The 13,585-nt window shown below is 46.8% G+C and overlaps 1 protein-coding gene across 2 annotated transcripts in view; it reads right to left on the reverse strand.

Annotated features, from left to right (window-relative positions):
* Positions 1–11,560, reverse strand: part of EGLN1 (egl-9 family hypoxia inducible factor 1) — a 58,156-nt gene extending 46,596 nt beyond the window's left edge. For both annotated transcript variants that reach the window (XM_041748094.1, XM_041748093.1), the window contains exon 1: positions 10,605–11,560. In XM_041748094.1, coding sequence (XP_041604028.1) covers positions 10,605–11,537 — 933 coding nt within the window. In that variant the 5' untranslated portion in view covers positions 11,538–11,560. The remainder of the gene's footprint in view (positions 1–10,604) is intronic.
* Between the last annotated feature and the right edge of the window lie 2,025 nt (positions 11,561–13,585).

Genomic DNA, 13,585 nt, shown 5'->3' on the forward strand with positions numbered 1-13,585 from the left:
ACAGTAGACCTTTCTTCCCAAACTTGCAGTTAAAAATAGTTTAGGCCATATTGGCCTCGGTTATTTTTATCTAGAAAATAGAGACTAGAAACAGCACAGTAAACACAGAAAGGAGATGATCACAACAGGACAAAAATCCTCAAAGACTTTCAAAAAGTGTAGTTCTAGAAATTAGATGGAAATAAGGGGAAGCAGGGTAAGGTACTGGGCGGGGCAGGTGAGTACAATTCACCAAGTGTTAATATACAAACAATAAAAAATATGAACGACAACTAAAGGTGCTATGCCTTAAGACAGAATACTAAAGAACAGTCCTGTGTCCTTACATCTTTCTGGAGAAGATTCCTCAGGAATAAAGGTATACAAAGTTTTCGAGAAAAAAAGAGATTGGTGGAGGTACAGAGTTCAAGGCTATATTTGGGAATGAGATTTAAGCTAGATCTTAGAGAAAGTAAAAGACTTATATTGCTGGAGCAGGGGTGTTGGAGTCATAAACCAGTCAAAGAATTCATAGATACGCTGGGAGAAGGGCAGCAATGGGGAAGAACATAATCTGGCAGAAATAGTGGTTTTCTTCAAAGAGGAGTAGCAAATCAGAATGGGCAGGTGGTGTGGGCCTAAGCAGTTGCTGAGCATTAGATGCATAAGAATCAACTGTACCCTTACAAATAAAACTCAGAAATATTTTTGAGTAAGATTTTTATAAATGTTAATAAATTTATGTGAGGTGGATATAAGTGGTACACAGAAAAGAGTGAATTAAGAAAAAAAATAACACTGTGAAACAATCCAGGTATAAAGTGATCAAAAACCTCAATTGGAATAGCGCAGTAGAAATTCAAATATAATACTTACTGGATGCCCGATGCAAGGAGCATTGCACATAAGATGGGTCCTAACCTCAAGAAGTTCACAATTAGTAGAGGAAACCCACGTAGCATGGACAATGTTCTATCAATGCTACGAAGTGTCACAGCAACAGATAGAACAGCACTGTAATTCTGCTTAGAGGCATTGAGTCAAGAATCAATCAACTTAGAAAAACTTCCCTATCACCTTTTCACACAGAAAGCAAATGCAGGTTCAAAGAACCTGCAAGAAGGCTCCAGTGCCTAGAGGAGAAAGTATATGATGAGAAATGAAAAACATTTTTTTTAAAGTTTGTATAGCATATGAAGACTTTGGAGGAAACAAATATTTTCAAGCAGGATAATGATATGATCTGTATTTTGGAAACGTATCACCAGGATAGAAGGGATTGGAAAGGAAAGATACAAAAAGAAAACTGGCTTTTGTAATAATTGAGACAGAGAAGATGGATCTCACCAGCAAATCATAAATGGGAACAGAAACCAGACACAGATAGGAAATAATTTTTAAATGAGCACAATTTCCATGTTGATAAAGAAGGTATGCTCTTCTAAAACATGGTTCTCTTTTCAGGCTTAGAGACTTTCAGTGGATTTCCTCTACTTCCTCCGGACTGAACTGCTTCCAGGAGACCTTTCCTGGCTTGCAGACCAATTCAGGGCCCCTCTGACCTGTTCCCATGGGATCCTGTACATCTCAGCAACATCTACCACGCAGAGGACTGCAGGCTCAAGGCTATCTTCCCCTCCCGAATGGCAGACAGAATTACCCTGGCTCAGTGCTGTAGAACTCCCAGTGCCCAGCACTGGTCCTGGCATATACTGGGCACTCTGTAAACAGTTGTTGAAAAAAATAAATGCAGTCCACAGACAGGATCAATTTTAAACCTGTTCCCTCCTCTCCCCATCAGAAAGCCCTATCCCCTCCAGCAGGAAACTTAGAGTCTTGATCATGTTGAGTTTGCAGTACTTCCAGAACATGCAGGTGGAGACATCCATCAGTCCATCAGATCAAGGAGCTCCGACAAACCCTGCCTGACCATCTGCTGAGCACTTGTCATGCATTATCCGTCTCTCTTCAAACCTTATTGAATTAGGTGCTATTAACTCCTATTATACCAATGAGGAAGCTGATGCTTTAATTGTTAGAAAATGTGCCTAAAATCAGAATGCAATTCAGTAGCTAAACAAGGGTCTGAACACAGGCAAACTAACTTAAGAACCTGTGCTTCCCAAGCACGTCATTGACATCAGCCAGGAAGAAAAAGTGATGACTAGAGCAAAGAGAGAAGACAAAGCACAGACCATTAGAAACAATAACATTTAAGGGGCAGACACTGCAGAGGAGGAAACAACTTAAGAAATGGCCTTCAGATCCTTGTGTAATTCCTTCCCCTGGAGTGTGGAATCAATCTAGTGACTTGCTGCTAACAAAAGAATACAGTATAGGTGATGGGTGTCTCTTCTGTGGTTAGGGTACAAAAGCCTGGGATTTCAGTCTTGCTAGGGCGTTTCTGGCTTACATACTTTGATGGAGTGAGCTCCTGTGTTGGAGGCCCACATGGCAAGGAATTGAGGTCCTCAGTCCAACAACCCACGAGAAAATGAATGCTGCCAACGGCCACTGAGTGAGCCTGGAAGCAGACACACCCCATTCAAGCCTTGGGAGGAAACCACAAACCCTGGCCAGCAGGGTAAGGGAGAGTGAAAGAGAGTATGAAGCTTGGCTGTGTCCAGATTTTGTTTAAAGTCACCAGGGTTTGGGGTAGTTTGTTATGTAGCAATAGGTAACTAATACAAGTGGATGTTTCAAGTTGTTCCCGCCTGTGGCTTCTGACAATGATGAGGAGAAAGTTAAGAAATGAGCTTCACGAAGAAAACTACAGGGACACCTGGGTGGCTCAGCGGTTGAGCATCTGATTTTGGCTGGGGTCGTGATCCCGTGATCCCCGGATTGAGTCCCACATGGGGCTCCCTTCATGGAGCCTGCTTCTCCCTCTGCCTCTGTCTTTCATGAATAAATAAATAAAATCTTAAAAAAAAGGAAGAAAACTACAATTAGAAGTTGCGAAAAGAAGGAAAACTGAAACAGAGGTCTGCAAAATTCAGTCTTAAATTGAAGTTATTTGAATTGAAAGTATTGATTCCTGGATTCTATAGCTCATGTTGACTTTTCAGGTTTAAAATTTTAAGAACCATTTCATATATGATAACCTAACGTCTATCCATATTTCCGTGCTGCTCCTTTACTCTGGCGTCAAAAGTGAGGCTTCCTATCTCCTCAGAGTCCTCGATACAATATTCTAATTTTTACACAATCAAGTTCCCGTTTGATAGTTGGTACTTTTATTTCTAATTCCAGTGTCAGACTCCAAAGCAAGGGGATGAGAATTCCTATACCTCTGGCACTTTTTCAGATCATTGAATATGGAGCCTAAGCTATCCTAAATTTATCCCCTCTTTACTTACTACTATAGGTCTCTATAAGCCATCTTAAGTGAGCAATTCATGTAAGACAGAACGGCCACACTGGCTGACAGCACCCAAAATGCTGCAAGATTTCCTGCAGTAATTCCTGCAGGCAGCCAGGCAGCCCCCATCGCAGGGCTGAGAGCACAGTGTGCAAAGAAGCCATGAAGCCTCTGGACAAAGGATGGGCTGTAAGGTCAACAACAGTAGCAGCAAGCACAGCCAAGTTGAAGGAATGTGCAAAGGAAGAGCAGAGAACTTTTTTTCTGTAGCTCTGGCTGCAAAATAAGTGTCAACCACCTGCTATAAATGGAAACTGAAAAAGTGGGGCAAGAGAAGAAAGGCAGAAGAGTTAGGGCAAGACAAAATAATCATTATTTCCTTCCAATTGTCCAAGCCAAAAACCTATTCTTGACTCCTTCCTGTCTTTCAGACCTCACATTAAATCCATCAGCAAATCTCACTGACTCTATATATACCCAGAACCCATGTCTGCAGTTACTCCCCATCGCCTAGGGTAAAACCCACAGTTCTTGCCATGACTTACAAGGCAAAATCCTACATGATGTGATCTTACTTCCTAACCCACCACTTCATGGATCGAAGCTCTTACCATGATCCTCCCTTACTCTTGTAACCACAGCGGCCTCCTTCTTGTTTTCTGACATATCTGGCATATTCCATGTCAGGGCCACTGTATTTGTTATGTAATGACTTCACTAGGAATGTTCTTCTTGCAGGTATCCACATAACCCAGGTCCTCACTTCATTCAAGTGCCTACTTAAATACCATCTTATAACTTTATTGGTCCTAAGAGAAGAGTACCCCCTTGTCACCCTGTCCTTGTTTATTTTTTGCCTTAATATTTGCCACCTAACATGTGACATATTTACTTATATACTTATTTAGTGACTATCTTTCCCGCTTCTTGCCTATCTCAAGCAGAATTTAAGCCCAATGAGAATGAGGGTTTTTTGGTGGTGTCATTGTTCAGATTCCTAGCTCCTAGAAAAGGCAAGTACTCACTTCATATTTGGTGAATGAACAAATGAATGAAAAGACTATCAAAGAGGACTCAGAGAACACAACAAGGTGAACCAAGAGTATGTACATTTTGCCTTGGCAATGAAATGGGGTTTGGGACATTGAATGAGGAAAATGAGGATTCCAAACTCATGAAAATTTTATAGCAGTCTCAATGAGCAAATAGAGGCTACAGATACTATCTGAGATCTTTGGAAACAGAACTATGGATCGGTTCTGGGAAAATGTGATAATGAAGTATAAAACATTCCAATAAAGGTGGCAGAACAGTTCAGCATTTGGACTAGGAAATACAAGTGTGAAAAAAAAAAGTATTTTAAGGAAGGACTTCGGTTAACCATTTGTCAGTTTTCTGTTTGTTGTTTTGTTTAGTCTTTTAGAACAGAAAGGTTCTAGCTGCAATAACCGTCAAAGACAAGCTATGAATATGGTTCATAAATGATATGAATGCCATCCTGTAATTATAAACAGCATTTCAGGTGCAGAACAAGGGCATAGTGGGAAAGGAGGTAGAATACAAGCACAGCAGAAAAAGGCAGGCATAGTAGTAAACTGCATCTATGAAAACCATCTAAGCATCTGTGAAAGGGAGACTGAAACATTTAGTGTCACTTTAAAGGCCTAAAGCAAAAAATTGAATAAAAACTAAGCTGATAACATCAATCCAATGGCATGCCAGAAAGGCACAGGCTTCAGAAAATATTGGAGAAGATAAACAAAGGTAGATTTGCAGCCTGATAGGAAAAAAAAAAATAGGAAAGGAAAAGAGAGAATGAATGTGTAAATCAGAAATGCAAAGTGGAAAGACAGTTCCTACTAAGCAAAAAGAGAGGGAAGGCCAGCTTTAGGAAAATAGCTTTAATGCTGGAGGAAAGAGAAGGTGAATAAAGAACTCTAGGGAAATTAGGGAGGAATTAATTAAAGGAGGAAAATTTAAGCTAGAATGTCAGATAAGCCAAAGTATATAATGAGAGGAGTAAGAGGGAGAAGAAAAAGGAATTTATAAATGTTCAAGCAATTCTCAAAAATGGTATAATACCACAATTAGTTAAGTAGGAATATGTCATTTTTACATGCAGTGCAGCATAAAGTCGCAGATATAAGAATCTATTGCATCAAATGCCAGTCAGTTTTGTTAGTAAGTAGCTCTATGTTGTTGAACAAGTCACTTAACCTCTCTGGGACTTATTTTCTCTGTTTAAAAAGAAATGTATGCGGATGCCTGGGTGGCTCAACAGTTGGGCGTCTGCCTTTGGCTCAGGGGGTGATCCTAGGATCTGGGATCGAGTCCTGCATTGGACTCCCTGTGGGGAGCCTGCTTCTCCCTCTGCCTGTGTCTTTCTCTGTGTGTGCATCTCTCAAGAATAAATAAATAAAATCTAAAATTAACAAAAAAATAAAAATAAATGTATGTGTTGGAGGAGGGAGTGGTCAGATCAAAAATGGGTGGGTGATCATGCTCCGTCTTTTTCCCCTCTAGCTTATAAGGGGGAAAGACAGGAATAGCACAGAACTCTTAGAGAAAGAATCAGAAAAATAGGAAAATTTTAAGATAAGTAAATAGTTTTTTTTTTTTTAAAGATTTATTTATTTATTCATTCAGAGAGAGTGAGAGAGAGGCAGAGACACAGGCAGAGGGAGAAGCAGGCTCCATGCAGGAAGCCCAATGTGGGACTCGATCCCGGGTCTCCAGGATCACACCCCGAGCTGCAGGCTACGCCACCAGGGCTACCCAAGATAAGTAAATAGTTAACGACAGTTTCACAATGGGCTTTACAATTTAAAGTGCTTTTACATGCATAATTACATGTACTCCTCATAGCAAGTCTGCAAGGCAGAAAAGGCAAGTATGATTTAACACCACTGTACAAATGGAGTCACTGAAGCTCAGAATTATTAGGCAATTGGCTCAAGGACACAGGAGTAGGGGTAGATCCAGGATCCCAGCCAGATGGAATAGCAGCACAAAGTCCACCATCCTTCCATGTTCAGATGTCATCCTCCCATGTGACTAAGTCCTTGCAGGGTATTTTTGCAGCTTACTAAGCAACAGATGAGCGAAGAGTTGTAAACATGCAAAAAAACAGAAACCCTTTCCGTTTAAAATAAAATTCCTTTACAGTTAAAGGAGTTACCTTATATTGTGAACTACATGCAAATGAATTCACTATACCAAATGTTTTCCTACAAAGTTGATCTTGGTTCAGTCACAACCTATGAAGACTGCTGTTGCAGTACACACATAGCACTTTTAAAATGGTAAAGCACTGTGAGAAACCGTTATTACTGCACTTGCAATGTTTTCTACCTTTTCACATATGGAATAACAGACTTTGATCTTTAAGACTGATAGAGCTATTAAAACATTAAACAAGCCACTCCTTTTTGTACATTGTGGATGCCCAGAGTATACAGAAAGTGGCAGAACTAGAGTGAGAAGGAAGTTTTGTTTGTAACATCTGAAAGGACTGTCACCACATCTCTCCAGTAGTGATATAAAAGCAACAGGATTTTCCTCATTCTACTCTTTGCTCTGAAAGCCATCATCAGCCAGAGCTGACCAACTGTCACACTAATGAAAAATCATAGGATTATAATCTGCTTATTAGACTCAACCCATTTTATCACTCCTTTTCTTTTTGTACATTTTAACTGAACAGAGTAAGTTTTGGGTGAATTCCAAAAATACATATATGATTTTGGTATCTATATTCTAACAAGCCAATCTTTTCCTTTGAAGTAGCTGAGAAGCTCCAACTGAATAGTTGTGCATTTTCCCATGATCCCTGGTCTGCATTCCTTTTCTTCCTCTACCCAAGTAAAGCCACCTAGGATTTCTTTGAGCCCACGCGACACTACTCTTCACCAATCATCAGACCATGATCTCTTCCTACTGAACACCACCGCCAGCTAAAGGGTGTGAGAAAGGAAAAAGGATCAAAGGTCAGTTTAAGGTCAAAATAGGGAAAATCCCGAGAAAGGGGCCAGAGAAAGTGGAAACTGAAGCTCAGTTACATCAGTGTTCTCGTGCATTACTTCATCCTTCGCCTGTGGTTCCTCTTTTCAAGGAGCTGGACAAACAAGGGGCCAGATAAGCATTCTAAAGTAGAAGCCTGGGGGAAATCAAAGCCGAACACTGAGCAAGCCACAGCCAAATTATACATCATCTGATTATCAGGCCCTCATACACACAAAGACCACTCAGAGTAGATAATACAAATAAAAAAGGACAACCGAATTTTGGTCAGAAAACTTCAACACAAGTCCTAGTACGCTGCATGATTTTCTGAGGCTCATCTTTCTAAATCACACACAGGAATAGTATATCAACAGTTCTTACCTATTTTACAGTCTTGCTATGAAAATCTAAGTGAGAAAAACTACATATTTGAGGCAAGTGACTTTTTAAATTACTATAGCGTTGTAAAGAATAACAAAATTCTTAACGGAAGACCCTCTCTTCAATCCCATATATAATACCCATATTCTGCCTCTCTTAAAAGTTACACTGAAATGAGCATGATTCAAATGGGTTAACAATTAAGTGGCTTTTCAGATACTGAAGTAGACACTGTGTAGTCATCTATTAAAAAGTTTATAGAAGCCAACCATAAAGTACAGTTATTCCTATACAAGGCTAATGCTATCGCCATCAATAAAATATATCAAATTTTAGTCCCAGTAGTATACTAAGTAATCTACAGCTCATCTAATATCCTACCTATGTGGAGTGTAGTAGAAAAAGCCTGAGGCTTGATAAATGACCTACATTTGAATCCCACATGAAGTCGGGCATTAAGTGGTAGGCCTGAGCCAAGTCTGACCTGAAATATCCTCAAACGTGAATTAGAAATATTACTACCTACTGCATAGGAGTAAGATTATTGTGATCATGTCTGTATTGGGCCTACTCTGGTGTCTAGCACATTATGGTGGCTCAATACATGGTGGCTAATAAATCCTATTGCCTTCCCATTCCCCCAAAGCAAGATCTCTGGGTTTCTCAGGAATACTAAAATCACACGATTAAACACTATTAACAAAAACTCTCTCCATCAAATACAATGAAAGGTATTCCCTAAAATCATTCATAGATTCTCAAATTGTGTGCCAAAAATTAATGTAAGCATAAGATCAATCTAAAGAGTTTAAAACCTGTCCTTTTGGGGCACCTGTGTGGCTCAGTTAAGCGATGACTCTTGGTTTGGGCTCAGGTCACAAGCTCAGGGTCATGGGATCCAGCCCTGCATCAGGTCCGCTTAAGATTCTTCCTCCACTCTCCCTCCTCCCCTCTGCATGCACACACGCTCTCAAATAAATAAATCCCTTTCAAAAAACTAAATAAAATACATGCACTCAAGTGGCTCACCACCCCAAATACTGTTCAGCCACTTCAGCCACTGGGTTGCCTGACGAATAAGGTGGTATTTTCTAACAACCTCCCCATGAGAAGCAACTCCTCTAAGAGCTAGGCTGACTACTGTCCCCTCCCTGAGGACAGATGAAAACAGTGGGGACAGGAGAGGACTTAACTTGGAAAGCTAAATTAACCAAAGAAAGCAGATCAAAGAAGATTTAGGACATTAACTTCTACAGGACTTCGCCTTAAGTTTATACCTCAACTAATGACTCTGGTCAGTGTGCAGAGAGCTATATTGATATTCCCTCAAGCTATATTGATATTCCCATGAACTGCTCTAGAGTTCATGACTATATTCAGATTTGATCCATGACAAAGTTGTTTTTCTTTTTTTTTTAAAACATAAATGAAACTCTCATTGAAGACTGAGAATGAGATCTAAACAAGCTCCTCTTTTTTTCTTTCGGCTTAATATTAAACGCCTATTGATTTTTTTTTTAAACTACATATTAAGACATGTGCCTTCATCCAGTAATGAATGGCAATATATTAATTAGGCTTTTTCTTCCCCCCACAAAACGTTCATGTTTAGAACTTTCCTCATTGCCTTATGCTCAGCCTTTCAGGCAGCCTGAGAGTCACCCATAAGGACTGCCAAAAGAGATGCCCTGACAACACACAAAAGAACTAGTGGGAAGAGTCAGTGTGTGTGCACAAACACACACACGTGATGATCTCCTAAGACAAGCTCTTAAAACTCAAAATATCAGACAGAGATTGATGGTGGAGGGGGGTGGAGCGGGGCGGCCTGGAGAGGAGCTGGATACAAAGAAAAGATTAAGACCAGGCAAGCAAAATGAAAAAGAACTGGGAGAGTATTAAGGAGAGAAGAGTCTCCTGCTTACCACAGAGAGAAGGAAAGGGGGATCAGACTACGTACCAGCAGAAGAATCTGTTGGGGGAAAAAACTTACAACAGTAAAGAGAAAACAAAGAGATTCCACCAAATTGAGACTTTAGAATGAGCCCTCCCTCCTGCTCCAATTCCATGGGTTTAGTTTTTTGTTTTTTTTGCTTTTTTCCAGGAAGCTACCACACAGTTCTGTTTCAACAGAAGGACTGTATTAACAAAGCAAATAAAGGAAACCTATGCTAAAAATGTAACCTACCTACACTGCAAGGTCTAAAAACGGAAATACTTCTTTCCCCGTTTTGTGGTGGGTTTCAGAACAGTAGAGACAGGGAGGGGGAGAGGAGCAAGGAGAGGGAGGGGAGCAGCCAAGCTCTTCCAGAATGCGAGGAGTCTTTCGACTACATACTTGTTTTAAATTTACCTTTTCGCGGTCAGGCTGGCAGAGTCTTAAACCAAACAGCATTCCACTCTGTAAACCAGATCTGATGAGCACCTCCAACACCGTACAGAGAATTTAGGGGTACATGCAAACACAAGGCAGATGCAGAACCAGCACTTGCTTTGGGTTCTACTAGTCTAATAGCCCCAACCGGGAGGCTAACGCTCCAATAATGTCTGAATTGACGAACAGTGCACTGGAAGGGGGGGGGGGGGAAGCAGAGTGCAAGGAAGGGTCCTAGGTTTAGCTACAAAACCATGCAATCAGAGACGCTTGTAGACGGGCAGTGAGTGAAAAATAGCGGGCGCGGATAAAGGGGCTACCTAGAGGAACACTTGTCTGGATTCTATCCGTTCTCCCGAAGGGGTGCTGCACCAGAGGAAAACCACTTTTACAAAGAGAAACCACGCTCGCGGCCCCCGGCGCCCTCGGCGGCCCCAGGCGCCCGGCGGGGGCGGGGGGGGGCTCCCGGCGAGGCACGCCCAGCGCAGCCCCCTAGCACTCACTCACTTTCGTCCGGCCGTTGATTTTGTAGTTGCCCAGCTTCCCGTTACAGTGGCGGATCAGGTCGTCCATGCTGCTCATGAGCAGCCCGATGGTCTCGCAGCCGGGCTCCTTGCCCTCGATCCAGGTGATCTTGTCGCCCCGGATGTCCTTGGACGAGTCGCTCTTCTGGCTGACCAGCTGGCCGTCCGTGAACTTGCCGGTGTCGTGCAGGGCGCGCACCTCGTCGCCGATCTGCTGGCCGGTCTCCTTGCCCAGGAAGTCGTCCACCACGCAGATGCCGTGCTTGTTCATGCAGGGCACGATGTACTCCAGCGCCAGCTTCAGCGCCGGCAGCGGCTTGGTCTGCCCGTTGGGCCGCAGGCCGCCGCCGGGGCTCAGCCCCTCGCCCGGCGGGCCGCTCGGCGGGTACAGGTTCGTCTTCTCCGGGTCCTCCTCCTTCGCGGGCTCCGCCTCGGCCGCCGCCGCCGCCGCCGCCGCCGCCGGGCCCTGGCCGCCCGCAGCCGCCGCGGGGTCGGCCGCGGGCTTGGCCTTTGCCTTGGCCGCGTCCCCGGCGGCCCGCGGGCCCGCACTCTCGGCGGCGGCGGCGCTGTCCCGGCGCGGCGCTGCCCTCCTGGCCTCCCTGGCCCCGGCCCCGGCCCCGGCCCCGGCCCCGGCCCCGGCCCCGCCGGCCCTGGGCGGCGGCGCGGGGGCGGCGGGCGCGGGCGCGGGCCCGGGGTGCCGCTGCGGGCCCGCTCCGGGGCCGGGGGCGCCCTCGCCGCCCTGGCACACTAGCTTGTGCTTCTTCCAGTCCTGGCGCTGGTGCTCCTTGCTGCAGTAGAAGGAGCTGCGGCAGCGGCTGCAGCGCAGCAGGTTCTCCATCTTCCCGCACAGCTCGCAGTACTGCCGGTCTCGCTCGCTCGGGCTCGGCCCGCCGGGCCCGCCGCTGTCATTGGCCATGGCGGCGGAGGCCGAGCGGGACGGGGGGCGGCCACAGGGCCTCGCCCGGGGCCGGGGAGCGGGCGCCGCGGCAGAGGCCGTCACTGCGTCATGCGCTCGCCGCGGCCCGCCTGACGGAGGCCGGCGCCCCGCGCCCTCGGCCCGGCCGCCTCCTCGCCCTCGCCCTCGCCCTCGTCCTCGTCCTCGGGGCCGGCCGCGCGGCGCCGGCGGCCGCCTCAGCGCCTCATCGCCGCCGCGAGCCGAGGGACCGCGGCCCGCGCCGCGCACGGCGACCTCCGCTCGGGCACGCGGGCCCCGGCGCGCGAGCCCCGCCGCCTCGGCCGCCTCGGCCGCCGCCGCCGCCGCCCCCACGCCCGCGGCTGCCGCGCCGGGCCTGTGCAGGAGCGCAGGGCGTGCGGGCGCCACTCGCTCTGCGCGCTCTGCACGTACACCACGGCCCCGCGGCGACCCGGGCGGGCGGCGCGCGAGGGCGGAGGGGCCGAGGGGAGGGCCGGGAGGAGGGCCGAGGGGGCGGCGGCCGCGCACACGCGCTCCGGCGCGGGCGGCGCCGGGGCCGCCTCCGCTCGCCCGCACTCGGCGGGGCTGGGCCTGGGAGCCGGGGGCGCGGCGCCCTGCCCCCGCCCCTCTGCGGGCTCCGCCCGGGGCGGGCCCGGGACCCGGAGGCCGCGCGCGCGCCGCCGCCGCCGCCGCCGCCCGCCGCCGCCAGCCGCCGCCCGCGCGGGGACGCCGAGGGGCAGGCCCGCGAGGACGCAAGGGCGGGGCGCCCCGGCCGGCGCCTACACCTGCTGGGGGAGAGCGGCCGCGCGGCAGCGCCAGCGGGCCCGGAAGATGGCTGCTGCTCGGGGCGGACCCGCCGCCTGCTCGGCCGCGCCCCCGCCCGCGCTGCGAGGCGGCCCCGCAGCCCCGGCTTTGCACCGGAGGAAACGGAAATCCAGAGAAGTCAAGTCGCTTGCCCAGGGCCGCGCAGGACTGGGACTGCGGCCAGGAATTAGGCTCCGTCAGATTCCACGGCTGCTTTTTCCATGACACCGACACAGCCTCTGTGTGGAGGCCTCAAGGGGTCGAGAACAAAAATAAGCACCGCTGGGTGTTGGCCTGAGCCCCTGTGCCCCGTTTGAGCCACACTGACGGGCGCTGGAATCTCACTTGGAACGACGACGACGACAGCAACAACAAGACATTTTCTAAGCCCCGTGAAATCTGGCTGAGTGTCAGGCCCTCCGAAGACACCTCTGGCTACCAAGTTCAAGTTAATCAGCGGTGGCTCCGGTACCCGCATTCAAGCCCTTAAATTCAAACAGACGGGTTTAACCTGAGAGTGGGTTCCGGTAGTCCATGAGAACCGCTACGTTAACGACTTTTTAAGTTAGAGAAAATCTCGGTAGAATCTTCTACGCTGATGAACACAATTCATTGTTTTGTGAGACATAAAAACCTTATCAGAAATAAGCCAAATATTTTACTCCGAGAATAAAAAGAGCTGCAATTTGGGTTTTCACGATTTTTATGGAACACCTGCTAATGTGGAAAATGCTGTGCTGGGCTTGCGTAGCTGAATAGGTGGAAAGTAACTTCATTGGCCCTTGAGATGATAGCCTTGAAGCCTAACACGTAAGAGTTGAAAGGTGTGGGTCCAAGGCAGAAGAATATAAGGAATAATTATAAACGACTTTATAGATTAAAAAAAAAAAAAAAAACTGACCTGAATCAAAAACATCACAGCTTTTCATCAGCTATGCAGGAAAGTGTCACAGAATTCTTCTATATAAATAAACAGTATCCCGGGGATCCAGTCTGGTGAAACAGGACAGTAATTCCAATCAGCTTGGACTTTGGGAGACGGAGCTTCAAATTCCAAACCAAACTTAAAGCCCAACTTTCTGGAAAGAATCAAGATCTGGATCAATCTCAGTTGTGTATCCAACTTTCCCAGAGCCTTATTAAATACGGTAAAATATTGTTTCAGATACTGCTAATTAGGCTCTTCAACAAAGGTGTTAGAAACATGCTGCATGCCACACTGTCCTTGGCACACAAATGAACTAGTT

The sequence above is a fragment of the Vulpes lagopus genome, chromosome 3 (assembly GCF_018345385.1).
Source record: "Vulpes lagopus strain Blue_001 chromosome 3, ASM1834538v1, whole genome shotgun sequence".
Classification (NCBI taxonomy): domain Eukaryota; kingdom Metazoa; phylum Chordata; class Mammalia; order Carnivora; family Canidae; genus Vulpes; species Vulpes lagopus.